Below are 27,092 nucleotides of genomic sequence, written 5' to 3' on the forward strand. Positions count from 1 at the left end.
TGGAAACATTCATGTCAACACATCAGGATATTACAGGAGGGTCAAGTTGGCATCAAGGTGTCAGAAGTAGATTCAGGAAACATAGTCCAGGCCAAACGTTTGAAAAGCTCCAGCAAAAACGAGTCGCACTTGACGCTTCCATTCGCTTGACCCGGACCGACTGCGCTCCTGGCAACTGAAGTCAGCCAACCCTTTTTGTTTTTTACTTGATAAGTTCAGGGCAGAAATGAATCAAGAAACGGCATCTGAAATCAAGGTTTACGGCCAATTTTGACATTGAGGCGGCAGTCCCCTTTGTACGCACTATTTCCCATTCGTCATTGCAAAAGTGGGCCAGCGTTTCGAAGCTAACGACGCCCCGCGGAAGGCTTCGGCTGCGCTCGACTTGCAGAGGAGATGCAGAAAGTCGCTACAGCTTCGCAAAACACCCCTGAAGGCGAGATTCAAAAATGGATACGAGACAAAGTCAATTGACCGTGCTACCTTTTTTTAAACTTTGTGAGGCAAATCACTTCTCACAGCAAGTATCCAGAAGGCAGCGCAGCCATATATTCATGTGCCACTCAACTTAAAGAGCACTTGCCTGCAAAATGCCGGTGCCCCACTCTAGATCTCATCGGCTCAATCGTGATCAACAGGTCAGTGGATGTTGAGGCTGGAATACGTCTCCTGAAACACTCCGTTTTCCTAATCCGACAGTGACACAACGCTTCACGTAAAAATAAAAACATGCAGGATTCAAAGAGCCGGAACGCGTGGAAACGATGAGGTAAAGCTACAGATGAGTCGGAGCGACGAAGAGTGGATGGGGAACGTTTTGGACACCCAACAACAGCGAGAGTGATACCCCAGGAAGTTAAGACTTTATGCATTCCAATGCTTTAATGGACATTTTTTTATAAATAAAATCACTGGAGGGGATTGGGGGGGGGGGGGTCACTTTTACAAATAGATCAAGATGAATGCAATCCTGCGGGAGGGCCCAATTAAGAAGAGGGAGCGTGGGGATGGAGGCGCATGGTGAAATCATCATCATACAATTGTTTTGACACACACGACAAATGACTACATTGCACATTCACAAGTTGCCTATCAATTTTGTACACATTGTTGAGATGAGCCCATATCATGGAGCCATTTCAATTTTTTGGGCGGGGGGCAGGGCGGTATAACACCCCCCCCCCCCCCCCAAACACACTCAGGCGCGCAAAACACAAGTTGACACTCCTTCTCCAGGAGCGACACGTAGACCGGAATCTGTAGTGGAGAAGTGCGGCGTTTATTTGGTGGAGAGAATGAGGGCGACGATGAGCCCGTAGAGCCCCAAGACCTCGGCGAAAATCAAGATGAGAATCATGCCCACGAAAAGTCGCGGCTGCTGAGCCGTGCCCCTCACGCCGGCGTCGCCCACTATCCCGATGGCGAAGCCGGCCGCCAGCCCGCTCAGGCCCACGCTTAGGCCGGCCCCCAGGTGGAGGAAGCTCCTTCAACACGAAAACACAAAGTCTTGGGTCAACGCGTGGCCAAATAGCGGCATACAAATTGGCTGACATCAGTCATGAGTCGACAGTCCTGTTTAACTTTCAAGTCCTCACTTACTGGAGGGGGGGGGGGGGGTCTCCAAATACCAGCGAGTGCGGCGGAAGCAAACTCACTTGTAAAGGCTGACTTTTTCCGTGATGCTGTTGGCGATCAGCACGGCCACCACCAGGCCGTAGATGGCGATGATGCCCGCCATGACCACGGGGATGATGGACTTCATGATGAGCTCCGGCCTCATCACCGACATGGCGGCGATGCCCGTGCCGCTCTTGGCCGTGCCGTAGGCCGCTCCCAAGGCTGCGATGGGAGAGGACGAAAGCAAAGCGGTCAAGACTCGCGCAGGCGCCACGTCATTCGCAGGCACGGATAAATAAAGACTTTTTCAATAAAGCGTGAAAAAGTCAGGTCGCTTTCAGTTCCTCCCAAAGGCCCCGCACGCTGACGCGGGGCCGGGGGGAAATTCCGCTGCCGTTCAAATAGCGGACGAGGAAATGATCATCTCGTCTCCGACCCGTAAATGGCTTCGTTCGCGTCCTTTGATTAGCGAGGCGCCTGACGCGTCGGCTTCTTCGCACAATTCTTTGACCTCAAATCGCAGCTCCTGATTCAAGTCATAGCAGAGTAGAACAACAAAATGTAGGAGCTGCCGGAAAGGCAGCCACTCTCGCGGCGCCATTTTGAATGAAAATGAAAATGATTAAGTTCATGTATTTTCAATGATCGCATTACATTTGGTAGCATCGAGGTAGCCTACGTCTTTAAAATGACATTTCACAAGAGGAGTTTCAAGTCACAAGGCTCATCATGTGAGTGTCATGTGACTCCGTGTCGTTCTTTGGAGCAATAAGGAAGTCGCCCTTCTCGTCCCAATTCTCAAAGCTTGGCAAAAAGAACTGGCGGCAGTTACGGGACAAGACGAGTTACATGACATACCGGGTGGCTTGAAATTGTTCTTTTGTGTACGGAGGAAGTCCTCATGTGACACGTCTACTACAACACAAACGGCATCGATGACACGCACCTTCTGTTTATTTAAATCATTACTCTGACGTCACACGTGGAATTTGTCGTCGGTCTGTGTAACGCTCGTGAGGCCGTTTCACGAGGGACTCTTTTGATGGCTGTCGCGCATTGTGAATACGAGTGTTCGCGCGAGAGAATATCGCTGCCAAGACAATTTCATTTTCAAGTCAACGTCAGTCAACCTAAACGTGCGTGGACGTCGTAGGCTAGCTTTAGCAATATTAGCTTGAACGCCTGTCCTGTTCGAACATGCAATTGTGAGAAACTACTCGGACGCGACACGAATATAAATACCAAATTGGCAAGAGGAATTGAGCAAGCAATAACGACATTTACGAGCTAGCTTTAATACCAACTTCGGGGTTGTCGTTTGCTGGAAGCGGTTGGTGTCAAATGACAATAAAAGCACACGCGTCGCCATTGCGATGACAACTAAATGTTGATAAAGAATGATAAGAGAGCGAGCGAGAGAGAGGGAAAGAGAGAAAGAAAGAAAAAAGAAAGGCCGTCGTGATAGTTACCGCTAAACACCATCGCCGCAGAGGCACCCATCACCGCGAAGAACGAGGAGTATTCGGGACTTTCGGCCGACATTGTTCCACACAAAAATGTTCGAAAAGAACAAAAAATATATAAGCAAAACACGAGGGACGTGACGACGCCGAGTGAAAAGGGGAAACTTAGGCGAAGTCCAACGAGCTTGGGCTTGAGGAGCCGGATGACAAAGGACCGGAAATTGCGTCTACCTAAGCTAGCAGTCGCTTGTGGAGCGACCGGGTCACGACTCGCGCGATAAATATCCGTCGCAGAGGCACAAAATGGCGAGGCGGAAAATATCACCTGACCAGCCTCCAAACCGCCCAAAATGGCTATGTGCGTTCACCAAAGCTCAAGAAATCACACGCCCTTGCATTGAAATGCCTAAAAAAGGGTCTTAAGTACGAAAATGCATAAAAAATGGTCTTAAGTTCGAAGGCTCTTTTCTTGACGGTCATTCGGCCTTATTCTTTGCGGTCCCCCTTCAATTCGGGGCTTCCTTTCGACGTGTTTGACCGTTCGGAGGCGGCAACAAGGAGGATTCAAGAATGGAAAGGGCATCTTTTTTGGCATCCCTTTATACTCCACCGACAGGATATTAATGCAATTCCATTCGTAGTTAGTCTGATAAGAACAAAATACGAATTAAAAACAAACAGTAAATGTTCGTTTTGCCTTTACCGAATACCCTTTAAACAAGCTAATTGCGCGATTAAATTGATAGTTTTACTCACGAGAATATAAAAAACATACATTCAGGGTTTGGTGTGTTGTGCGGCATCGAACGGCATCTTTTTTTTTTATATAATTGCAACGAAACAGTTTTCAGTGAAACGTAAAAAAAATCGAAAGAATACTAGGCAGAATTAACTTCACTTTTAGCAGTTTCTTATTAAAAATAAATATCGAATAATGCCGACGTGATACGGATGACTTGATTGACGATACTTCCGGAAACAAGCCGTCATTCGGGCATTTTCTTTAAAACTTTGACTTGCAAAAACTTACTGCACACTTAGCTCAACCTATTTCACAATAAGCAGTATTTCGGGCAAAAAGTGAAAACCCACTCCCGGTTGAAGTTTACCGTCAAACTAAAAAAGGACGATTACTTCAAACAACTTTGTGTGAGGAATGCCCCCGGCCTACGCTAACGGGCTAGTGATTTGATTCACAGTCGGTGTTATAACGACGGATAATTGAACGCAAAAAGAGCGAACTGCGTCACTACAGTGCACGTGTTGACATTTTGCACCGTGACTCGAGAGTGCAGCTGCGGGTGTTTTGCAGCGAGCTGCAACGTGGGGCGCGGGAGTGAAAGAATGTGAGGCAGCGTGCGCAAGTTGGCGTGGTGGTGGTGGGTTCGACTGAGAAATCCCCTCCGCTCCGGACTCAGAGAGGGGATGGGGAGCTAGTACAACAGTAGGTGCGTCAGAACTCACCTCGTGCGCAGCCCAGTCAGCACCAGAGAAGCGCCCCGCCCCCACCGCTCCCTTGGTGTCACGGTAAAGCTCCGTCACACGGGATGCCATCTCGGCGGGACCGCAAGCCTCCTCTTGAAAGTCTCTCCAATGTTTCCTGTAAGAATACGCTTATTTGCTCACGTTAGGTCATACAAAGCAGGTGTGGACAGCCAAGAGGCCATTTGTAGCCTCAACTGTCCTTCTCGGTCAAGGGGAAATGTGACAAATTCTCACAAGGGCCGAGGTCACGGAGGTACTCGAAAGGCATCGTCGAGACGGGAAGAAACGATATCTTTCAGAATGTGGAGAGAAGGTCCATCTCGGACATCGCCACGGTATCGCGGAAGGCGTGATCTTCAAGAGATGCGGCAGAGCTAACCCAACCCAAAGCGGCAGGCTAAATATAGAAGCGCACGTGCGATTCGCACAATCCTCGATGAGCGGAGCGGCCTCGGCCAGCCGGAGTGAACGCCGCCACGACCGCGCCACTTTGCCGGCCCGGAGACGACGGCTCGCGGGATGCGTTACGCCGCCGCAAATTCATTTGCTCTTTTAATCGCGAGCATCACACGCGCGGAATTAACCGGATACTGCAAATAGTTGACGTCCGTGGAAAAAAATTCCAGTTCTGCAGTTCAGTGTGAAACTTCCCCAAAGACAAAAATAGGGGCCCGTCAATTCTTTCCCTCCACGCATCCATTTTCATGGGCTTAAAACGGATGAACAATTTCCATGCGCAATTAAGTTCAACGGCAGTTCACTTGAACGCAAGGTGGAAATTCATCCGCGGCGTTTGATGTAAGACTGCAGCAGCAACCGGGAGAACGAGGCTCTAGCGGGAGGTGGGGGAAAAACACAAGCGTCTCGCTGGGGATTAACGCTTTAGATTTACCGACGTGGAGAAGAAGCGGCTCGACTCGGAGCCCCTCCCGGATGGCCGAGCTTCTCACCTTATCTCTAAGGGAGAGCTTCCCGGACACCCCGCGGAGGAAACTCATTTGGGGCCGCCGGTATCCGGGATCTCGTTCTTTCGGTTACGACCCGCGGCCGGTGATCATAGGTGGGGGCTCATTTACCGCATGGATGATTTTTGCTCTGCGTTGGCTTGTTTGAAATCAAGCTGAGCCGATTCGGTCAGAGCTCCGACTCGCGAAGAAGAAAACCTCGGCTGACGAACAAATGCACATGTGACATTTGCATCCTGTTTATCAGAGGAAGAGGAAGAGAGGTAGGCCAAAGAAGACGTGGAGACAGACTGCCAAAGAAGACCTCAGTGAGATGGGTGTCAGCTGGCATGGAGCAAGAAGGGTCGCCAGTGACCGGAACAAATGGAGGAGGCTCGTCGCCCGATGTTCCAAATAGGAGCGGGCGGAACTAACTAACTAACTATCCGACATACGAAACACTTCACGGCGGCGCATATTTCCGACCAAACCACACTAACACGAGCACTTTTGACATTGACATATTTGTTAGGGCTCATCATGCATTTGAGCGCACCGCAGTTGTAAACACTCCTGCGCTATGTGGAAAGACCCAAAACAGAAAAAGATCACAATTTGCACGAGGTTCATAAATACAATCGTGGATTAATTTGTAGTGCGGCCCAAGTGAAACGTTTCCACCTAAAACACTCCAAAGGATGGACATTTTTGCGACGCCACCAGTCTCTATTTCTGCTGAAGATCAAATTCCGAATCGCGACTTCACAGGACAAACAACTGTTTGCCGTTCAGGTCCTTGTTGGAGAACAGCAAGATGGGGGGGGGGGGGGGGGGGGGGGGGGGGGGTCACCGAACCGTTGGACGCGCATTCAAAAGTTGAGTCAAATCAAGTCGACCTTGAATGGGAGCGCATTTTAGGTTCCCCCGGAAGCCAAACCCGACAAGCGTTTTTGCCAGCGGTGCGGAATAAGCAAGCGCTCAGCGGCGTGGGGGCGATGCGGCCATGGCGTCGCGGAAGCCCCACGCTTCCAGCAGGGCCACCTGGAAGCTCTCGGCGCACAGAGGCGGGTTGTCGAAAGTCGCGCAGCGGCCGCTGCGCCCGTGGTTGAGTTCGGCGTCGACGTAGAGAGCGTTCCCTTCGCCGCCACCTGATGGGAGGAGGCAGAGTCGGCGTCGATTCGGAGACGCGCGCCGCCGTGAAAGCGCCGTCCCCTGGCCTCCATTGAACCCGAGCGGGCACCGGACACTTTTTGGATTTGATTTTGGACATTCAAAGCGCGCCAACTCAACGTACATATACAAGTGTGGAGAGGCTTCATCCCGTCTCGCGCTGGGAACGCTGCGGCCGCGGGACTGGGTTTTCAACCGGATCGGACCCCTTTTGTTTTGAATGAGCGAGAGGCGGCCGCTCGGCGGAGGAAAGGCATTTCGGCGCTCCGCCCGTCGCTCGGACGGACGGATGAGCAAAGAGGCGCCCGAGAGTCCGCCCAAAGAGTTTGCGGAGCCGCGGCGGGAATTCCCGACGGCCATCAAAGACGCTCGCTTTCTGCCACTCACCGACAATGATGGAGTCAAAGTTGCCAGCCATGAACATGGAAGTGTTCCTGGAGTTGAGATCGAAGTGGCGGGCGGCCAGGAAGGGCGACAGCTGGCCGGGCGCCTTCTCCGGCTGCCGCAAACCGCCGCGCTCGGGGTTTCGGCCCTCCTCGGGGGCCTCGGCGTCCTCCCGGCCCCGAGTCTTCGCGGCGCGGGCCAACTCGGGGTGCCGGATCACCACCCACTCGTAGCGCTCCACGTCCGGCTTAAGCTGCCGACAAACAAACAATCGGCGTTCGACGCTGGGTTGGGAAAGAGCCGCGGCCCCAACTAGGTCGCCTCTGCCATATCGCCGCAGACGACGCGCTTTCGACGGGGACAAAATAGACGCCGTCGCCCAAATGAAGCGCGCGCACATCAGCCGCCTTCAAGCCGCCAATTCTCCCGCTCTCACTTCAGCGCCGCGCGACGACCCGATGAAATACGGCCGGCGGCCGCGGCGGGTCGATCGTTCGCACGGAGGTCGCGCGGGAGGGACAGACTCTCGCGTGTATTTCAATTCCCGGAAAGCTGCCGACGCGCCACAAAGACCGCTGGGAGTTGTTCGGCGCACGACGGAACCCGTTCAAATGGCTCCGCCGACGGGGACTTCCCCGGATGGCGATCGAGGCCGATGAAGCGCGACTCAAGAGTTGGCGGACGGACGGCAGCCTCTGCTGGCCGGAATCGGGAAATGCAGAGCGACGGCCATTGGGAGCCCCGGGCGCCCGCAATGTACATTTAGCGTGCAAACAACATGCTAAGATGGGTTTTTTTTTTTCCCCTCATTGGTCCAAAAGCCGCGTTCAAAAACAAGCGGTTTGCGCATGAGGATTCAAAGCGTAAGGAAAGCCGGCTCACCCTGAAGACGAAGCACTCGCCCGTGCCAAAGAAGCTCAGCTTGTTGCCTCCCCTCTTGCGTTCTTCCCAGTCGGTGGACAGGAAGGCCCCGCAGACCTGAGCGCAAAGAGGCCACGGCACCATTTGACAAGTCTGCGCCCTTCGCGGCCCGGTGAAATCTGACCTTTGCCGCCTTACGTCGCCATCCGTGGTCCGGATCAGGAGCAGCGTGGGTTCGTAGCCTTCGCAACGCTCGTAAAATCTGCCGGGCGCCACGAGTTACGGTTAGCGCGCGCTCGCGGGCGGCCGGAGGGCAGAAGTAGCGGCGAGTCGCGACGGACGTGGAAAACTGCCCCCAAGCCCCCCCCCCACCTGTTGAGGCTGCAGCCGTGCGCCGAGGTGGTGAAGAGGAGCTGCGGTTGGCACAGGGCGAAGCGCTCGGGGATCCACGACCAGATGTCTCTCATCTCCTTGGCGCCGACGATCTCCGAGGAGAAGGCGTCCGGGTCCAGCGCCAGCTGCACGTTCCTCCTGCGGGAAGAAAAAGGCAGCGTTCCATCGCGATCCCGGCCAAACGCCACGGAAGTCGCCGTTCGGAAAATTCACTCCAAAGCGCTCCGATTGAATCCATCGGTGAGCAAGTTGAGACGAGATGAAACATTTCCTTCCGTCCGGCGGCGCTACGACAAAGCGGAGCGGCTCCGATCCGCCGCCGCTGCGGACGGACAGATTTTCTTCCATTTCGGATGGACAATGGCGGCGTGACGTTTGCCCAGGAGGGAGAAAAGACACGCGCGGCGAAGGAAAAGGACGAGCGCGGACGGGTTCGGGTTCGGGTTCGCCGCAGTGAGCCGACGGCCCTTCCCGGATCGTACCTCTTCTGCTTGACGGTGATGCCCTTTTCTCGCAGGGACTTTTCGTTGGCCAGCCGCAGCAGGACGATCTCCTTGCGGCTCAGCAGCCGGATGGAGAAGGCCTTCTCCAGCAGCTTGTCGGGCGACACCACCGAAGCGATCCCTCGGGCGAAAGCCCGAATGTCCGACCTGACCCGGCCGGAATCCCGCCCCCGCTCGGCCGGCCCCGCCGCCGCGTGCTTGCGGTAGAACTTGAGTAAGGCCATGGCCACGCGGTAGAGAATCTTGTAGCCCTCCGCCAGGTAGACGTCCAGCACGCGCACGGCGTGGCTGAAGGGCAAGTCGCCCAGCACCCATCGCTGCCAGTCCGAGTAGACCTCCAGGACGTCCGGGGCCGCGGCCACGATGGCTTTATGCGCCGGCGCGCAGTACTTGCTGGCCAGGTCCCCGAAGGTCATGCAGCCCGACTCGTAGGCCAGGAAGGTCTGGTCCAGGAGCCCTTTTCCCGGCTCGTTGCAGGCCAGGATGCGGCTCGCGTGCTCGAAACACTGAGCCTCGTCGGCGCTGAAGTGCAGGAGCAAGGAGGTCACGGCCGGCAGGGACGGGCAGTGGGAAATGTCGGGGAACTGAGCGGCCAGGCAGTCGAGGACGCGGTGGGCCGAGCCCACCGCGTCGGCCCTCAGGCAGTAGCGCGGTACCGGGTTCCCGTCCGCCAGCTCCGGCAGCGGGACCTCGCCGGCCGGCCGCTCGGCCGCCGCGCTTCCCGCCAGCTCTCGATAGACTTCGGCGTCGGGCGTGACGGCGCGGCAGGGGATGCTTCGGATCAGCCGCCGGTACGCCCGCGCCCGAAGTCGGTGGCTGCCGGCCCAGTCGCCCCGACGGGCCATCCGCTTCAACTCTCTCGGGTCCTCGCCGTCCACCTCGGCGGGCCCGCCGCTCGGGGCCGGATGGCCCATCCGCTCCGAGTCCACAAAGACGCCGTAGTCCTCTTCGGCCATGTCGCCGGCCCCTTCTAGCGTCCGGCGCTGCAAAGGAAATGACGGGGGAGAAGGCAAATGAGCGCGCGCTCGGAGAGCCCGTCGGAAAGGCGCGCTACGCAACGGCCGACCGGCGATCGGATCGCCGCTCTCCGAAAGGGTCTCGTCGGCTAAGCGATCCGTTGCCGCGGGCGCAAAGCAAAAAGCAGCTCGAGCGGCATCCTCATCTCGGATCCGTTCACGCGAAGGGCGAAAGCGGACGCCCGTCCAGAGATCCCTCGCGACAACCCGTGTCGTCATCAACGCCCTTGCGGCGTTGCGCGTTTTACGCAACAGTCAGACGCCGAGAACATTTTGCTCGCACTCGGCGACTTCATCGCAGACTTTGATCCCGGTTGAACTCTTTTTGCAACGTCCTCCGGCAATTGAGTCGCTTCAATAGCCGCCTTTCCGCACGATCACCAAAAACAAAACGAGAGCTTCGCACAAAGCGCATCGAGTGCGCGTCAACGAAGGCAAAGGAAACTTTCGGCTCATGTCAACTAACTCTGCGGTCATGAGGCTCAAACGGTCAGATGGCGATTGAATTTACACGAGGGCGCCTGTCGCGCTAAGGGGACCGAGTGAATGAGCGCATGTGCGGTTTTCCTCGTTTATTAGTCTGGCGGCTGGCCCCAACAAACAAAAAAAGTCAAGCCATGACAAATAATACCGATCGTGATATCAAAATGATCGCAGCCAAACGGAATACATCATGTCAAGCAAGTCACGTACGGCTACCGTCTACCGAGCAAATAGAGGCAGCGGGAAATAAAATACCCGTACAGGTCAAAATTTCAACTCTTCACGTCCGAGTTGGTCAAATTGAACTATTCCCAGAGAATCGTTTATTATTAAGAAAAAAAAAAAGCTACAGGCTGAAAAGGAGAAAACGGGGCTTACATATTTGCACAATCGGTAGTTCCCAATTTTGACTGGACTGCTATTGGATCTCTTTTTTCTTCTTCCACGATGAAGACAACCGCATAGCCAAGAACAAACAACGGTTAACATGAGCTCATTTTGCACTGCATAAAATTCCTTCAAAACGCCATACGTACCTCGACCCCCCCCCCCCCCCCCCAAAAAAAAAGAGGATGCAAGTTCCCTGGAAGGGAAGGCATGCGTTTCAAAAAGCTGCTCGTTGCACTCATCCTTCCCCAGTTAGCATCGTTAGCATGGGTTAGCCGCCAGCAACCGCCACAATCCGAACGGCACAGCAAGCTACGACGCTCACGCGCACACTCGAGCCGTGCAAACAACCGACCGATCGCAAATGAAAACAAGCCGGTCAAACGGCGCGGGCTCGCGGAAACCTCACCGACTCGCCTCGCGCACGAATTTGCAGCGCCGTCGTCGTCGTCTTTTCACTGGGACTCGGCGAGAATAGCACGCGCCCGCATCTCAACTCCGGTGTCCGGAGGTGCAGACGTGCCTCTGCGGGGGACTAACTGCGAGCGAGTGAGAGCGGAGGGAAGACGAAAACGCCCCGACGACGGGAGACGTCTCGACTCGGTCTCGAGTCGACGACGAGCGGAATTGGTCACGTGGTCTCGCGCATGCGCACTTGCTCCGAAAAAAAGCAGCTCAATTCGCAGTTGCGGGTCAAGCTCCAAGAGCTTGCTTTCTTCGTTGCTACTGATGTTTTCTTCACGCCAAGACGAACACATCCCTCCGTCCGCCTCCCAAACCGTAGAAACTCTTCACTGTTTGATTCCTTGCACATAACACAAGATCGTGCGTGGACGGAAGTGGCGCAAGAGGCACCCGAATCCGAGGCAACAGAAGCTTCCTTTGTGCCTCGGTCAAAGCTCCCGGCCAACGCGTGACATTCATTACCGTTGATCCAATTGCGGCAGAAAACGCGCGCGTCTCCCCGACGGTCAAATATATACCGTATTACACGATGTCATTCTGTATTTGCAAATTGAACGTGAATATATCCACGATTGAAAAAATAAATATCTTTTGGTTCAGATCGAATCGCGGCAATGCCGCCGCATGCTGATCAATGGGCGCGAGAGTACACAGAAGAAGAAAGAGGCGACGCCTGAGCGAGACGGAGACTGCGCGTGTTCTTCGACCCACTCCCGAAAAGCAGATAGCGAGCGAGGGAACAGAGAGAGAGCGCGGCTGCTTTTCTTCAAAGCTGTCATCGGCGTGCCAAGATTGGAAAAAGCTCCTCGCCGTAAGCCAATAAATGCCCACAACAAACACCTACGGCGTCTCCGGAAGCCACGGAGGCCATTTTAGCGGCTAGTTGCTCTTACGCGCTGCTCATAAACAATAAGAGTCAAAGAAAAACAAGTGGCAACCTGATGGGCGTCCATACTGAGGGCGACCGGTCCAGGGTCCTCCAAGTCAGCCGAGATAGGCTCGAGCGCACCTGAGGGGCCAAAAGAAAATCATTAGTTTGTCATTTACCTTATTTGTCTTATGGGGGCGGGCGCAGAACAAATACGCGCCTTGGCTAAGGGTTGTTGAAAACGCTGGCCAGCCTGCGATCGATCCGTCTCCCGTGTGGCTGAGCGGGCCTGCGGTCAACATTTGTGGCACCAGAGGGCGTCACTAGCACTCCGAGGGTGACCGTGGCTAAGATCCCAAAATGGATTCCAAAATACAGATCGACATATTGTTAGAACGTCAAGGCAGAAACCCTTCGTTGGAAGATTTGACAAATACGTCTCTCTCGTTTCTTTGGTTGCAGTCGATGAAAGACCTCTTGCTTTTTAGTTTGTCTGCGTCCTTACGAACGTGATGGGTATCGTTCGAGATCAGGGGAACATTTTGTTGGGGAAAGCCTCAAGAGTCATTTTGGACGTTTTCCAGCATTTTGTTTTCTTTCATTGGTTTGCTAACAGTGGCTTAAGAATGAGTGAGGATTGTGCAATATTCGACGAAGAAGCTGAAACATTTCCTCGGCCCACCCCATGCCCGATCCTGACCTTTTAAAAACTAAAGAACGAGGGGCTTTTTGTGTGGCGTTCAAATGGGATCACATAGCCGGATGTTTTCATCGGGGTGGTCATGTGCTTTTTTTTTTTTTCTCCTTCATGTGGATTTTATTATACACGCACAACGACTGAGCAGATTTCACGAGCGGAGGGATGAACGGCAATGCCACTTTGACATGCTGTAAAAGCCCTTCAGAGTGGGATGACAAACCGGAGCAAAAGTCGTTACGTCCACCGCGGGACTTGCGGTGCGCGTTGGGACTTTTCGAGACAGTTGCTGCAAATAAAAACGGGGGAAAGATGATCGCAAGAAGAAAACGGCCATTAGCCTTGGGAAAATGTTGCTGCTAGAGGAAAAAAATAACAACTTTGAGTTTTGGCTCCGTTACAGAAGCGCTTCTACGGCAGCGTTCCAAGGCGTCCGTTGTCAGCGGCTTACTTATGCAGTATACCCGCGTGTCAGCCCTCTAGGCGGCTGGATAAACGGAGGAAAAAAATCTGGGTGACACGTCTCTTGTTTTATTAGAATTGGTAGGCGTCCAGTATAACTCACGCGGCATATATAGTGGACAAAACGGAAGTTGGAACGGATCCTTCAAAGTAAAACGGGAAATAATTGAGAGCATATTTGTCTGTTCACAACAGGTCGCTTCAAATGAAATATCCTCTCATCCTTCTATTTAAACGATGAAAATCAGCAAAGTGGTTTTTTTCTTTTCTTGTCTACAAACAGGAGAGAAAACTCTCCGACCCTCCGAAAAGCTGCTCTTTTTACGGCAACGCTGCAGGTGAATTTGCGAATTGCAAATAACTCGGGATCATGTTTTCAGGAGCTCTCCGCCGCCAATCGTGACGGGGGGGGTAAAATGAGCCAGATGATCGCGTGACACGGCGAGCCAGCTGGAGGCCGGTTACCGCGGCGATGACAGCAGCCGGCCCAGGTGCGCAGGCAGCTGGAGAATCCGGAACGTTTCTCATTGCGGACAGACGTGAGGGAGCTGTTCTTGAACACGCAGGTGTGTCGAGGAGGAGGAGGGGGGGGGGGGCGGGAGAAGCTTCCAGAAAGAGCGCAAGGGGAGATCGACGACGATAAGGAAATGTCTCATGTCGGGGCGTGGATTTCATTGAAATTCTGCCCCCCCCCCCCGCCCCCGTCTTGAGCAGCCGACATTTTTTTTTGGGGGGGGGGCACTCACAAGTAATGAAATAGTGAAGAGATGGCCCTCTTGTCATTTTTGCGGCTTTCCCATCCCCCAGAAAGCACATTCCTCCGGCGTTGCACCTGCGGGACCGCCACAGACGCCGCCTTTTCTCTCTCTCGGGTTCTCACGCGTTCTCGGCCGGGAACATTCCGATCCCGTCCCACCTCAAGCCGTTCCCTCTCTCGGGAGCGGGAGGCTGAGGCGCCATCACTCACCGCTTGGCGATAACCGGCACAAGGGGGGCCTCGGCGGCCCCCCGACTGAGACCGCTAGATGTTCGGCTTCCGTCCCGCGGCAGCAATTTGGGGATTTGAAATCCGACGAGAAGATGGAACGAGCTTCCGTTCAGAGCGATGAAACTCATACACGCTTCCGGATGATCTTCTGTCCTCAAGTAATCACGAGCAAACGTGGGTTTGATGGCGGTACTTCTCGACCAATTCTTCCAATCCATTCTTGCGGCTGCACGCGCGTCGGAGAAAGTTGGAAATTAGAATGGACGCCATTCCTTCCAATTTCAGGTTTGGACTCCGAAACGAATGGCAAGTAGCAAGCTTTGCATTTCAACCCAAGAGACGCGGCCCAACTCTACCGCCACTCGAAAACTCACCGAGAAAGGCGAGCCGCGTGAAGCTGCGAGTTCGAGCCGGTGAAACGGGAAGGGCAAATCTTTGCGGGCTCCGCCATCTTGCCTCCTTTTGGTTCCCGAGCTCCGCGCCCGCGCGCGTCTCCAGACACCGGCGAGCCGTTAGCAATTTCCAAACGGCTTGCGCGCGCCTTCACTTTACGAGGATGCTGGCATTCATCAAGGCCGGGCGGCGAGTCTGCGAGTGAAGCAAACACCATCAATCGGACAAAAGAGCACTTGCGGCCCCTTGACCCCGCCGGGGAATCCGACCAAAGAGCGGCGGCGACCGAGCGCCACGTCGCGCTCGCGTCGCTAACCGCACCGTCGCGAGAAAGAGGTCTCATTTCGCGACCGGAATGAAAACCTGCACTTTGTATGCGGATTGTTCCGCCTCCGGGCGGCACGTCGGCCATCGCCATCGACGATATCGAGGGCTCGTTTTCTCACGCAAAAGGAGGCAAAGTGTCTTTGTTTGGCCTTCGCTCTTCTAAACGCTATTACCAAAGTGTGCGGAACGGCAATTTGGAAATAAACCCAGACTGCTCATGGATTAAACGGAATGATAAAGATGCAAACAGACATTTTCACAATAATTATAGAGTTAGTTTCACAAAAGTAATTTCAGTTCGTTTTTTTTGCATTTCCTTAATCAACAGTTTTTTGTTTTTTTTTACTTGGTGGTTATTTTGTTCATTTTTGTTAAGCGTAATAACTTTGTCTAGAGCAGAAAATGTGTCTCGACAGCCGCGCGAGCAGCGGCGCGGCCGTCGTCGCACACCTTCACCTTCATTTTTGTCTCCTCGCACGGCAGCCGCTTTCACTCGCAGCCAAGAAGACACGTGGCCCGACGACACGGATCCAGATCGGACCTTTGGCGCTCAATATTTATGATGCGGCCCGACCGAGATTTCTTGCCACATTTTTGCGCTTTCCAAAGGGGAGGGCTTAAATGGTTGTTTGGCCACACACACAAACTTGCAGAGGTATTCACATATTCACCCATGTAGCCCCCTCTCCTTGGGGGGGGGGGGGGGGGAGAATAAAGAAATAAACCGAGGGAAAGCTCAAAAAGAAAGAAAGAAAAAAATGAAGTTACAAGGCACAGCTCCCACATGCACTCCCAATATGCGGGAAAAGGCGGTCGAACTTTAAAAGCAAGTGTGGCAATGAGGCCGGCTCCGTTGAAAGCCAATGAAGCTGTGCCGGCAGCTTATGAAAGCACATTCGGCGAGCGCCGAAGAAGAACGTGTACGGGATGGGCGCGTCTTTGGACGTTTTTCCCAAGCCTCAAAGCGGCCCGGCCGCACCGGGTCACAACCCGGTCAGAGAAACACTTCCTGAGCTTTTGAAGGAATCACCGAGTCACATGATGCTGCGTCTTGTGCCGGACAGAAATAAATAGATCCAATTGAAAAACTTGAGGGATTTTTGAGACGCGAAAAAGAAATCACTCAATCGATCTCGTATCGCTTTTGTTTCGATGTGTAATTTGACACTTGGGAGTGACCTGGCTAGCATCCGTAGCTAGCTAGCTAGCCCTACGCCAGGGGCGCCCAACCTTTTTGGCCCCAAATCGACTTTTCCATCAACCAACCGACCCCTTATCATGCCCGCGCACTTACGCACGCGTGGCCCCGAAGAGGAAGGAAAGAGATCAAGTCGGCGAAAAGAAAATCACCGCCTACCTTCGCAGAGCTCCGACACGGAGGCGCTTTTGCGGCACGTTAGCCATAGTAGCTTCTCCCGGCGCTCGGGACTCCCGTTCTCGGCCGGTGCCCTCGGTGAATCGTACGCCACGCAAACCCCGAATGAGAAGAACAACAATGAATAGATATCACGCAACAGCTCCGATGGCAACGACTTCCGACGCCGCGGGTCGCGCGCCACAATAGGGTGAAGGTGACCTGCTTTTTTTATTTTCCAATCCTTTTTCGCGAGACCGATGGGATGCAAACACAAATACATCCGGTATATCACCCGCGCAGACACGCCGGGTGACAGAAAGAAGGAAAGAAAGAAAAAGAAAGAACAAACCTTCCCGCTTTGGACCGGACTTCGATCGGAATGCATCTTCGGCGCTTTTGGACTCGCCGCATCCCCGGGAAGGCCGTCTTCACTTTCATCTCTGCGGCTCGCTCTTCACGAGACCCATCATTGACACGGCGCGCGGCGCGCGGCTCGTTCGCTAATAATTTATTCATTTTTGTGTCACTTACAAGGAAAAGTCAGCGGTTCGTCGCCTCGAGGGGAAAAGTACACGCCGAGACTCGGCCGGGGAAGCGAAGGGCGGGCCGGCGGGCGGCGCGCGCTTCACGGCGCGGGTCCGCGGGGGCCCGCGCTCCTCCCCGCGTCGCGTACTCGGTCGAGGTCTCGACGACGGGGGCGCTCGTCACCGACGGCAAAAGGAATGCATTCCGCGCGCCATCTGGAACGCATCTCCGGGGAATCGAGCCCGCCTTTCCACTCGACTCGTCCAAAAAGTACGCCCGCCGCGCAACGGAAACGCCCACGCTCGAGTCAAAGTTTGCCGACGGCGACTCCGGAGAGCGCTCCCGGCGCGGAGCTTCCGCCGCGGCGCTCGTCGGTCATTCGCTCGCCCGTTTCGGTCGCATTTGGTTTCGGATCGGACGATAGTGACCAAAGTTGACAAACGTGAGCCGTGACGGTTCGAGCCGGCGTCCGAGGATTCCGTCGTCACGGTACGCGCGGCGCTGGGATGAGTCCGGCCTGCAAAGACTCGAGGAAAATGAGATCTCGATTCAAAGAAGTTCCCGCCGACGTGCGGTACGACAAAAAAAAATAAAAATAAAGAGCCTCGATACCTCGGACTTCATCGTCGCTTCTTAAAATCCTTGGGGAAGGAGCAGCGGTCGGTCGGCGACGTCCGTCCGCGTTTGTCTACGCTTCGGATGAAGCCCTTCTCACGGCGCCTTGGGAAGGCAAACCGTAAGAGGCGTGACGTGACCGCGACAAATCTCGGAAGACTACAAAGCAACATAAGTGTCCGGTATACGCAAACTAAGGTCCTTCTAAGTAGGTAGGGCGCATGCAGTCTTGGCGTCGCCGCGTTTGCGGAGCGAGGCTGGCGCAAAGGCGGCGCTGGGGCTTCCTCAGGCTTTGCCGCACTTGGCCTTCTTCTCTTTGCGCTGGAACTTCCTCAGTCTTCTGGTCCAAACGTCCCTCCACTGGATGACCAGGCTGTTCTTATCAGCCAGCAGCCCCGCGCTTTCCGCCGGCGGGTGGGAGGTTCCCGGCGCCGAGCCGCCGCCGCCCATCACCAGGAAGCGCCGGCTCATCTGGATCTCGGGACACTTGCAGGCCAGGTCCTTCGTGCGCACCCACAGGATGTTGTCCCCTCGCTTCAAGGGCTCGCCGCGACTCTTGTACACGGAGGCGACGTTGACGGAAAACTTGGCCCAGTCGCCGACGGTCTCCACGTCCAGTACGTTGACTCGCACCGCTGAGGACACGTCGGACAACGGTCTCGGGTCAGCCGTCCCGAGCGCAGGGCCGCCGGCGCCGCGCTTACCGTAATCCTTTTTGCAGTATTTCTTCATGGTGATCCTCAAGTTGCCCTTCACGGGTTTGCAGTAGGAATCGCAGTCTACGAAACAAACGAACAGAGAAGTAAAGTTCATCTGGTCTCCGACGCGGGCCGAAGTGACCAAAAAAATAAATAAATCAGGAGCGCAGGAAAGCCGAGTTGAAAAGCTCCAGAACGTGCGCGTCGTGGAGACCGGCGGAATGAAAAGACGCATATCCGGACGTGGGTTTTAAGCTCCGCTTTAGCGACCGCCCGGGCCGCGAGCCATCGCATCTTCCGTCCGTCGGCCGGCGGCGTCGTCTGAGCTACGGCGATGCTTTTGAGCGCCTCCGGCCTCCGAGTGGAGGAAACTTGGCGGAGGACTTTGGGATTCCGAGACAAAGGGGGGGGGAATTGCGTCCGGGCCAAAGCACATGAAAAAGGAAACGCCCCACCCTCCGTTAATAGTTACTCCGAAGCCCAGTACGTAATATGGGAAGGGGTTTTTGTTCCTCCGGAAGAGGGGCGGGCCGCGAGCGAGCGTACACCAACCTGCCGGCTCCTCCGTGCTGCTCACCGCAGCTGTGGGCCCGACGGCGGGGATCTCTGAAACAGACAAGAGAAAGCTCTGCTCAAGCGTTCAAGGGCCCCTTTCGGCGACCCGCAAACTCAACATCGGCGTGCCGCGGCCCATTAGCCGTTGCACACCGCCGACCGACGTCGACAAACTTCTCGTCGCGCACGAAGCCATCTTGTCGCAAAGCCCAACAAAGCTTCCACGCGCGCGCTTCCTTTCGAAAGGCTCGGCCGTCGGCGACCGTGGTTCTTTTCCCCATCTGCTCGGGAGCTGCGATGCCAGAGAAACAACACGGCGCCGCGCGACATTTTGGAGACGGTTTGCGGTCGCCCTCCTCGTCGACGCGCGGCGGCGTGGGCTGAAAGGCATCGGCCGGCGAATTCCCATCCTTTTTGCGGCGCCCGTCCGTCCGTGGGTGCGAGGCGCGGGCTCCGCGACGCTAGAAAAGCGCTACGGCCGGCGCTCGGCTAGGATGGCGTGGCACCTTGCGCGGGTTGCGGAGACGCGTGCCGGAAATGAGCGGCGCTCATCTCCGTGACTTTTGCCTTCCCCGACTTTGTTGGCGTCACGCGCCGCGAGCTGAAACGGAAAAGGTCACTCACTGACGCAGGGGGCCACGGGGGATCGGCTCTGCTGGTAGCCCTTGGCGCAGCGATTGCAGGTGACGCCGGTGACGCCGTCCTTGCAGGGGCACTGACCCGTGGTCCGGTTGCACGTCTTGCCGGCCGCTCCGACGGGGTGGCAGTCGCAGGCTGGGGCGTCGGCGTCGGCGTTCGGGGGAGGGGGAGGTCAAGCAGAGCGGAGACGGCGGGTCAGCGCGGATGCCGTCGCGAGGCGAAACGAAAGCCGGACGGCGTTTGGCGCCGGCGCGGCTCGGGCGGATGCGACGCCGCGTCGGCGGAGGGAAGAAAGCGGGCCAAAGGCGCAAAGGCCCAAAGGCCGCGCCGGTGAGCCGGCGAAGAGGAGCAACGGGAACGTGAGCCGAGCACCTTCCAAACAAGGACTCGGGCCTCCCGCTTTGCAGCCTTTGTCCGCCGCGTTTCGCTCACCAGGAGATTGGGGCGTCGATCTCTGCCTCCTCCTTTTTTTTTTTTCTTTCCCTCAACTTTTATGAGTTGAAGAAGCAGTAAAAAGTCCTCAGATGTTGATGACTTTTCAAGCCTGCGTGAGCGCAGCCGCGACAGAGCTCGCCTTGGGATTTCGAGGCCGGGCGTTTGTTTATCCGCCGCGTGGCCTTTGTCCGCCGTTCTTGGCCACCATAATGACGCTCTTCTCGTTTTTACGACTTCATCGCGACACCCTAACGCTCGAATGCATTCGCACAACACGGCCATCTGGACCCAAGGAGAAAAACCTCAAAGGACCCGCCTATGCCGGGATCGCGGGGAGACTGAATGGGAAGCCGCCGCCGCCGCCGGAGACCCGTGGCCAACGCACCTCTGGGTGTGGCGGGCCGGCCGGAGGAGATTTTGACGAGCGAAGCCGGTCTCGTCTCCGCGTACGAGCAAAAGAGTTTGCTCGCCGGCGTCACGCCTGAAGTGGAGAATTGAAACGCCGCGGCTTCTCGTTTCCTTTCACACCTTTTGAGCTTTGTTCTGAATGTCTTGGCCGGACGTCGACGTCAGCGCGCTTTGGCTCCCGTACGAAGAAATGGCGCCGGGTGAATTTGCGCGCCCCCGCCTCGTGGGTTTTAGCCGCTCATTTACGGAGCGGGTCCGATTAGCAACAGACGCCGCCTCTGAAGCCAAACCCTTTTTTTTTTGGGAGGGCGGGGGGCAAACACCTGTCTTTTATTGTGCCGACTCCACTTGAGACGCGTCGCTCGGCGCGCTCGGGCGGACCGCACCTTTCACCTCTCTTTTCGCCCGACATATGGCAAGAGGCCGACTTCAAATGCGCTCAAGACACAAAAGGCTTTGCGGCCAAATGGGAGCGAGGAGGCCGGAGCCGGCTTTTTGGGGGGGCGGGGGTCTGCCGCCGTCGGTCGCGGAGCCGGCGATTCGCTTCGGGGGGGGACTCGCCTAGCTTCGATATTCGGGACGTCCGAAACCACGTTGACGCGGCGATCGACAAAAGGCGACGACGCCGTGGCGAGGGTCGCGCCGGAGACCCATCGAGCGGCGATACCGAAGACGAGGGAAGAACGGGGAGGCGCGTCTCCGGACGGCGTTTGCGCTCGCTCTCGGGCCGAGCGACGGCCCTCGGCTTCGACGGGTCGTCCTTGAGAGATTTTGGCAAAGGTAGGAGTCGGGGGAAAAAAAAACCTCAAGTGTTTTCGAAGGGGCTGCGGAACGGAAAGAAGCGCCGACGCCGACGGGCCGCGGCGTCCGGCCGGCGCGCGTCGAGAGGAGGACTTACCCTTGCAAGCCCGGCGGTGGGCGACGGCTCGGCCCGCGTCTCGGTAGAAGCCTTCCTTGCAATAGTGGCAGTGGCGGCCGGCGGTGTTGTGGCGGCAGTTGACGCACACGCCGCCGCTCTTCCTCCCCGACAGCTCGTACAGCTCCATGTTGAAGCGGCAGCGGCGGGCGTGCAGGTTGCACTCGCACGCTGCGGGCGGCCACGGAAACAAACAAAGAAAAAGACGGCGCGTCAGTGGCCGGCGCGACCGGACGCGACAAAGCGGATCGACGACGTGGCATCCGATCACTTTGCTCGAAATATATCCCGCGCTCCGCCGGGGCCGAGCTCGGGCGCCGCGCCGTCATTTGTTTGCGGCAATGTCGGAGAGTCTATCCTCGGCTCGACGTACCGCCGCGGGCGTTTTATTTTCCGGCTCCGACGAGGCGCGTCGCTGCCGCCGGAGTTCGGCGTGACAGCCGCGTGCAAAAAAGAAATTCAAAAAAGGAAGCCGGTCACCGGACCGGGGAAATGAGGCTGTGTTTTTCCCCCGGTCCCAGATCCTGGAGGAAAGAAAAAAAGAATGGGGGTGGGGTGGGGTGCGAGGGGGAGGGGGAGCACATTCCCAGACTATTTCCCAATTCCATCTGGTTACTAGGCCGCCCAGTTGGTTTGGAATTCAGGCGTGACTCAAACAGCGCTTGAAATATGAACGGATGAGGCTCCGGTCGCGGCCGCCGGAACAAGGGCGCGGCGACGGCAAACGCTCCCGAGCGCGAGATGCGCTCTGTGCTTCCAAGCGACACCGAAACCAATCGGCGCGCACGCGAACGAGTCCGTTCGGCGCTTCGGGGTGAACGCTTTGGGACGGCCCGCCCGCGCGGCGCGAAAAGGGCCTCCTCCATTTTCCCCTCGCGGCCCTGAATTTTGAGGGTGATTTGAAAATAGCCGGCTGAGATCCACGCCCGCTTTGGTTAGTTGTTTTTTCTTAAACCCGACAGCTACAAGGCTTCGGTGCCGAAGGAAGCGCACGGGCCGCGGAGATGCGCGTGGAGCGATTGATTTCCGCCTCCGCTTCCACTGCGCGTTGCGTTCGCGGCTCCCCGACCTTTGAAAAAGACATCGCCGAGTCACTTGACACGAGAGGCCGTCGGAATTAGACAGAAATGATGCGGCGCGTGTCGTCCTTCGATTTGCAAGGCACTCGGGTGTCACCGGATCATTTCGCCGCGGCGGTCGGGAATCGCCGGAATAGGGGCCGTTCACTTCTGGGGCGAGCGTATTGCCGACGAGTCGTTTGGACTGCATTCAAAGAGGGGGAGAAAGAACCCCCACTCCAAGAAGAAGAAGAAAAAGTACTCACGCAGACACTGGTTGGCCTCGCGGGCACTGGCCCTCTGCCACGGCCGGTCCGAGTGAAAGGCCTTGCAGCGGTCGCATTCGGGGCCTTCCGTGTTGTGCTTGCAGTCGCACAGCAGCTCGCCGTCCTCGCCTTTCAGGCAGCGCGACGCGTGGCCGTTGCACTTGCACCTGCCGCCCACCTGGAAGTCGGCCACCGCGTAGAAGTACGGCGGCGGCGCGGAGGCGCCCGCCGCCGTTTCTTCGTCCGCCCCCGCGCCGCCGCCGTCGCCGTCGCCGTTCCCCGCGGGCCGTCCCGGCTCCCGCCGCCGCCGCGGCCGACTCAGCACCACGCGGATGTCGGTGACGGTCACCCAGTCCTGAAGGACGGGGCTGTCGTCAAAGTCTTTGCCGGAAGGGCGTCCGTCCAAGGTGCTGAACGCCACCAGTCCTCCGGAGAGGGGGCGGGGGTCCGCGGGGCCCTCGCTACACAGGGCCTCCTGCTCGTTCCGCTTGGTGACGGCGGCTCGGTCGGGCCGGTCGTACACGCGGCGACACTGCGACGAGTAGAACTGGTAGGGCGTCCAGGTCTTGCCGTAGTCCATGCTCTTGTAGATGGCCAGCGACTCGGGTCGGGGCGAGCAGAAGCGCAAGCTCACGTAGGTGATCTCAAACTTCTTGCCCAGGGAAAGAGTGAGAGTCACGTCGCGCGGCCGCGCGTCCAGGTTCTCCGAGCGCCAGCAGGTCAGGTTGCGCGGCGAGTCCAGATCGGTCAGGTAGGAGGCCGGGTGGGCGCGACGAGGGTCGGCGGCGTCGCAGGTCTGGCACGCGCGCGCCGACGCGCCGCACGAGCGGGACGGCGGCCGCCCGCACACGCCGGACACCGTCACCTCTTTGCCAAAGGCGGCGTTGATGAACTCGGGGACGCAGCGGCGGGCGGCGCCGGCGTCCTCGTCGTCGTAGCAAGGGTCGGCGGGGGTCCGCCGCCCCGCCAAGGGGTCGCCGGCCCCGCGCGGGCGCGCCCGGCCGGCCAGGAGGCACAGGCACAGCAGGAACGTCCGCCAGGAATCCCTCATTCTGCTCCCGGGGCCCGGCGACCCCGGCGCGTCCATCGGGGCCGGTGATCCGGAGAGCGAGAGCGCGCGCCGACGTGCCGGACCCCTCGCCGGAATCTCCCGGGGCCGCGTTTCGCCGCGGAGACTCTCGGCGCTCGGCGGCCCTTCCTGCGGGAGACGGAAACAAACGCCGAGTTGAGCGTCCCACCGCAAAAGGAAATCACCGCAAGGGCACTCGGTCCGGCGCGGGCCTGCGGCCAGGCTCAACGATCGTCCGACTCATTTCGGACGCGCCGGGTCATTGCCGAGTCGAGTGTCATTTTTTTTTTCTCCAAACGGTGCAATTCCCCGATAGCGCCCACCGCGACGGCGACCCCGCCATCCCCGCTCGCAATCCCCGGTAATGGCGCGGTGCGCCCGACGGCAGACGCGGCCTCTCGCATTGGCCAGAGAGCCACTCGGGGGGGGGGTATCACCACAAGTCTCAAGTGTGGGTCCTGGGTGACATCATTTCTCCAGCCGCAGCTAGGCAAGGGGCCTCTTGCCCCCCCCCCCCCAAAAAAAGCCAGAAGGGGTTCAGGGTACGAAAGATATGGGAGGGGGCGGGACAGGGAAGGAGAGGAATAAGGCCCGGGGCCTTTCCTTCTCTAATGCGCCTTTTTCTAGCCCGGGTGTCAAGTCTCGAGGTGCCGCATTTGAAATTTGCCGGCCGAAGGGAACGGCAGCCCTCTTTGTGCGGCATTTCTTCAACAACAATGAAGCGGAGGAGGCGCCGCCTCCCGCCCTTGCCCTGCCCTGCCCTGCCCTGCCCGCGCTCCCTCGCCATCTTGCCGAGGACAAAAGGCGGCCTCTCCGGCCCTTTCAGTCAAGCGCGGAAAGCGGACAGATGGAGTGAAGGCCAGTGCCAAAGACGAACCTTTTCAGCTTTTTCTCCTTCTTCTTATGTGCGGAGGGGCCCGCGGATCGCCTAAAAGGACACAGAGGACGGCTGACGGAACCGGCGACTCATTAGCATGCGGGCCCGGCTTCCAGCGGCTGCCGGTTGATCCGAGAAAAGAGAAGAAGGCGGAGGCTCCCGAGGGGGGAGAAAGGTTCTTCAAAGTTTGCGGGAGAGGAGCCAAGACGCAGAAGGGACAAAGCGACGCTTGGCCAAACTCGGCGCATTGACGCAAGACCGCATGAGCGAAGGAAGGGAAGATGATAGGAAGAGTCGCTAAGCAGACGCGGAGGAAGAGGCAGGACAGAGTTTCGTGGAAGCATTATAGTGTGTGTGGGGGGGGGGGGGGGGCATAACAAGATGAGCTGGATGGAGCGAGGCACCGAGGGGAGCCGGATTCAGGTGGACGACTGCGCTGGTGCGCGTCAGGGCCTGCGATGACAAAATATGGGAGACTCCGCCGGCTTGCCTTTTGAATGCGATGGAGGGAGAAGAATCGACTTTTGCGGTGGGCTTCCCGCCTGACATCTGTAATACTCGGCACGAGGAAAAAAATGGTGTGCTCACGCATCGTCGCGCCAGAAAAGCCTTCAGGAGGAACTATTTGGAGAAAGGCGTCTCCGACTAGTCCGAGGAGGGAGCGGAGGCCGCTCTAAAGCCGGCTCCTTTCCCAGGGCACCGGGCATTAGCGCCACGGCCGAACCGAGCGGCGAGAGCTCGCGCCCCGGGACAACGTCGCAAGTGGCACGCGCACGTCGAAGGAAGAAGGCGGCCGAGAGGCGCGGGCGGCGCTCGCTCGGGCTCGCCATCCCCCCCTTCGCCTTCCGTCTCCTCTCGCCGCCAGCGAGAGTGACACCTGTCCGCCGACGGGCGCGCGCGAGCGAGCTCAACCGAGAAGAAGCTTCTTTGAAAGGCCCGGACGGGCTCGCGGAAGCCGTCGTCATGTGGAACTCACCCGAGTGGATCCGCTCAAGTCGGCCTTTTGGGGATGTCCTGCCGAGTCAAAAATAAAATCAATCAAACAAACAGTCCCGAAATCGCCCTCAGCCGCGACTTTCTCCTTTTCTTTGACGGCGTGGGAGGGGGAGGCAAAAAAACCAAAAAGTCTCTTTCTCTTTCTCTCTCTCTCTCTCAAGCGCGCCTCGACCCAACTGAGAAGCGAGCAGTCGTCCATATGTTGGAAGGCGAGCCCGGCTGAGGTTACTCCCCATTCAAATCAAACACACATTTTGCTCAAGCGTGTGCGCAGGAGAGGAGGGGGCGACGTGTGTGTGTGCGGGCGCGGAAAGAGGAGGGGGACCAAATATTCCAATTACACTCCACATGCGTTTTGTCCGTGTTCGACTTGATTGCGCACTAATTCAAGTGTTGCCAAGAAGCCACACGCCGCCGCTCCCAACACACGCACACACACGGAGCAAAACGAGCGCTTGCAGCAATGTGCCGTTTTCCCAAGTGAAACGCCACGCAACACCCCCCCCCCCCACCGCCCCCCTCCCTTTGAGTGCAGAGACCTCCGCAGTTTTCCCGCTGTCGCCACGAGGAGGCCGCAGGGGGAACCCGAACATTCAACCTCTTGATGCCGCTGGAATCAGTCGTCATTTGTTCGTATTCAATTGAATTCAATGAAACGCTTTGCTTTGGCACTTTTGCATTCAATATGTACCTTTTTGGTTCTTAAAGTTGCCCCGGACTCCATGTTTGGGACACATTGTGGATCGTACCCTCTTTTCATTCATTCAAAAAAAAAAAAAATCTCTAAGCTGATCAACATTCCTTTTGAATCCACTGTACCATCCTCTGATGGGAACAGGGCCCTTATTATGTTTGAGCCGAGTGTTTTCCTTGTGCCATTTGAGCAGCAAAGGAGCTCAAGGTTCAATGGAATCTCAGAAGCTCATATGGGAAGAAACGTGAATATGCTCGGGAGATACAATCCGCTGCCAATGTGTCACTAAAACGCCCAGCTGAAGTGGAAACGCCAATCAAACTCCCTAATTACGTTCCGTTTTCCAAGCAGGCTTAAAACGTGTACTTAAAAAACAACGTCTGGCAATAACAACCATACGAAAACAAAAAAGAGCGAGGACACTCAAGTGTCTCACGCTCCGTTGAAGATTCAAAAACGGCATCGAAAGACACCCGCGGCAGTGTCACTCAGCTCTTCAAACAGACGTGAGAAAGGTCGAAGTGACTGTCACAAAAAGCAACACTCACATGGGAATCCAGCTTCTCAGCCCTTGGGAGTCGGTCCACTCGGAGCCGGAAGTGAACGCTCCACGATGCGGAGCCCCTGCAGTGGGCACCGCCACAGACAATCAATGCCAGCTTCCTGGCATTTTTTTTTAATCCTCATCTTTAGCGCCCCCTGTTGCCAGAAGCGGGTAGTCACGAGCTACTCTTGTTCGGTTGACTTTTTGGATCTTACTCCGACTTTGTATCTTACTTCGAGCGGTTTTAACGCAACATAGGTTACTTGAGGATTTCCGGTTACACTCCGCGCCGTACTTGTATTTTTATCGACGGTTATCAAGTCACGCTTACGTTGATCGAATACGCTTTCGACGCGACTGGTCACGTGACTGCTCTCACCAACCCGATGGAACGACGAGTGACGTTTGCCTCAAATTTTTAAATTTTATTTCGAACTGAAGACAAGGTTTGCAAGTTGCCAGAACCAAAGTTGTTCGCTCGTGAAACAGCGTTTAAAAAACATTTAAAAAAAAAGAAAGTGACTTCATGACCCA

At 56.6% G+C, this 27,092-nt stretch overlaps 3 protein-coding genes across 8 annotated transcripts; all 3 read right to left on the minus strand.

Moving 5' to 3' along the window:
* Positions 1-856: 856 nt before the first annotated feature.
* Positions 857-3,351, minus strand: atp6v0cb (ATPase H+ transporting V0 subunit cb). Its single transcript, XM_086138376.1, has 3 exons — positions 3,087-3,351; positions 1,656-1,839; positions 857-1,484 (listed from the first exon to the last, which is right to left on the minus strand). Exons 1-3 carry the CDS (start codon positions 3,157-3,159, stop codon positions 1,280-1,282), a joined length of 462 nt encoding a protein of 153 aa, XP_085994502.1. The 5' UTR covers positions 3,160-3,351; the 3' UTR covers positions 857-1,279.
* A 2,394-nt stretch (positions 3,352-5,745) lies between these two features.
* On the minus strand, positions 5,746-12,399 carry tbc1d24 (TBC1 domain family, member 24). Of its 4 annotated transcripts, XM_086138363.1 has the most exons (8): positions 12,260-12,399; positions 12,110-12,180; positions 8,800-9,803; positions 8,297-8,455; positions 8,123-8,186; positions 7,946-8,041; positions 7,067-7,316; positions 5,746-6,657 (listed from the first exon to the last, which is right to left on the minus strand). In XM_086138363.1, the coding sequence occupies exons 1-8, from the start codon at positions 12,339-12,341 to the stop codon at positions 6,488-6,490; spliced, it is 1,896 nt and encodes a 631-aa protein (XP_085994489.1). In that variant the 5' UTR covers positions 12,342-12,399; the 3' UTR covers positions 5,746-6,487. The 4 variants fall into 4 exon arrangements, with proteins under 4 accessions (XP_085994489.1, XP_085994492.1, XP_085994491.1 ...); XM_086138366.1 differs by lacking the exons at positions 12,110-12,180; positions 12,260-12,399 and adding an exon at positions 11,124-12,025; XM_086138365.1 differs by lacking the exons at positions 12,110-12,180; positions 12,260-12,399 and adding an exon at positions 11,116-12,023.
* A 4,073-nt stretch (positions 12,400-16,472) lies between these two features.
* On the minus strand, positions 16,473-26,853 carry ntn2 (netrin 2). 3 transcript variants are annotated; one of them, XM_086099328.1, is made up of 8 exons: positions 26,563-26,853; positions 25,301-25,338; positions 22,379-23,576; positions 21,037-21,225; positions 19,281-19,430; positions 18,654-18,707; positions 18,108-18,182; positions 16,473-18,038 (listed from the first exon to the last, which is right to left on the minus strand). In XM_086099328.1, exons 3-8 carry the CDS (start codon positions 23,463-23,465, stop codon positions 17,689-17,691), a joined length of 1,905 nt encoding a protein of 634 aa, XP_085955454.1. In that variant the 5' UTR covers positions 23,466-23,576; positions 25,301-25,338; positions 26,563-26,853; the 3' UTR covers positions 16,473-17,688. The 3 variants fall into 3 exon arrangements, with proteins under 3 accessions (XP_085955454.1, XP_085955455.1, XP_085955453.1); XM_086099329.1 differs by lacking the exon at positions 25,301-25,338; XM_086099327.1 differs by lacking the exon at positions 26,563-26,853 and having other exon boundaries at positions 25,301-25,750.
* Between the last annotated feature and the right edge of the window lie 239 nt (positions 26,854-27,092).

This window comes from Hippocampus guttulatus, chromosome 19 (assembly GCF_054856545.1).
Source record: "Hippocampus guttulatus isolate MCC_2025c chromosome 19, RoL_Hgut_1.0, whole genome shotgun sequence".
In the NCBI taxonomy this organism is placed as follows: Eukaryota; Metazoa; Chordata; class Actinopteri; order Syngnathiformes; family Syngnathidae; genus Hippocampus; species Hippocampus guttulatus.

Bases quoted from the DNA above. Each gene is read 5' to 3' on its own strand.
- tbc1d24 (XM_086138363.1), bottom strand. From the start codon at position 12,341: ATGTTGACCGCAGGCCCGCTCAGCCACACGGGAGACGGATCGATCGCA. The intron at 12,181-12,259 runs GCGCGTATTTGT...TTGGCCCCTCAG, and splicing joins TTCAACAACCCTTAGCCAAG to GTGCGCTCGAGCCTATCTCG. The intron at 6,658-7,066 runs GTGAGTGGCAGA...TCCTCCCATCAG, and splicing joins CTTTGACTCCATCATTGTCG to GTGGCGGCGAAGGGAACGCT.
- atp6v0cb (XM_086138376.1), bottom strand. From the start codon at position 3,159: ATGTCGGCCGAAAGTCCCGAATACTCCTCGTTCTTCGCGGTGATGGGT. The intron at 1,840-3,086 runs GTAACTATCACG...CTCCCATCGCAG, and splicing joins TGCGGCGATGGTGTTTAGCG to CCTTGGGAGCGGCCTACGGC. The intron at 1,485-1,655 runs GTGAGTTTGCTT...TTCGTGTTGAAG, and splicing joins GAAAAAGTCAGCCTTTACAA to GAGCTTCCTCCACCTGGGGG.
- ntn2 (XM_086099327.1), bottom strand. From the start codon at position 25,519: ATGGACGACTGCTCGCTTCTCAGTTGGGTCGAGGCGCGCTTGAGAGAG. The intron at 18,708-19,280 runs GTGAGTGACCTT...TGTCTGTTTCAG, and splicing joins CCCCGTGGCCCCCTGCGTCA to AGATCCCCGCCGTCGGGCCC. The intron at 18,039-18,107 runs GTAAGCGCGGCG...ACGTGTCCTCAG, and splicing joins ATACTGCAAAAAGGATTACG to CGGTGCGAGTCAACGTACTG.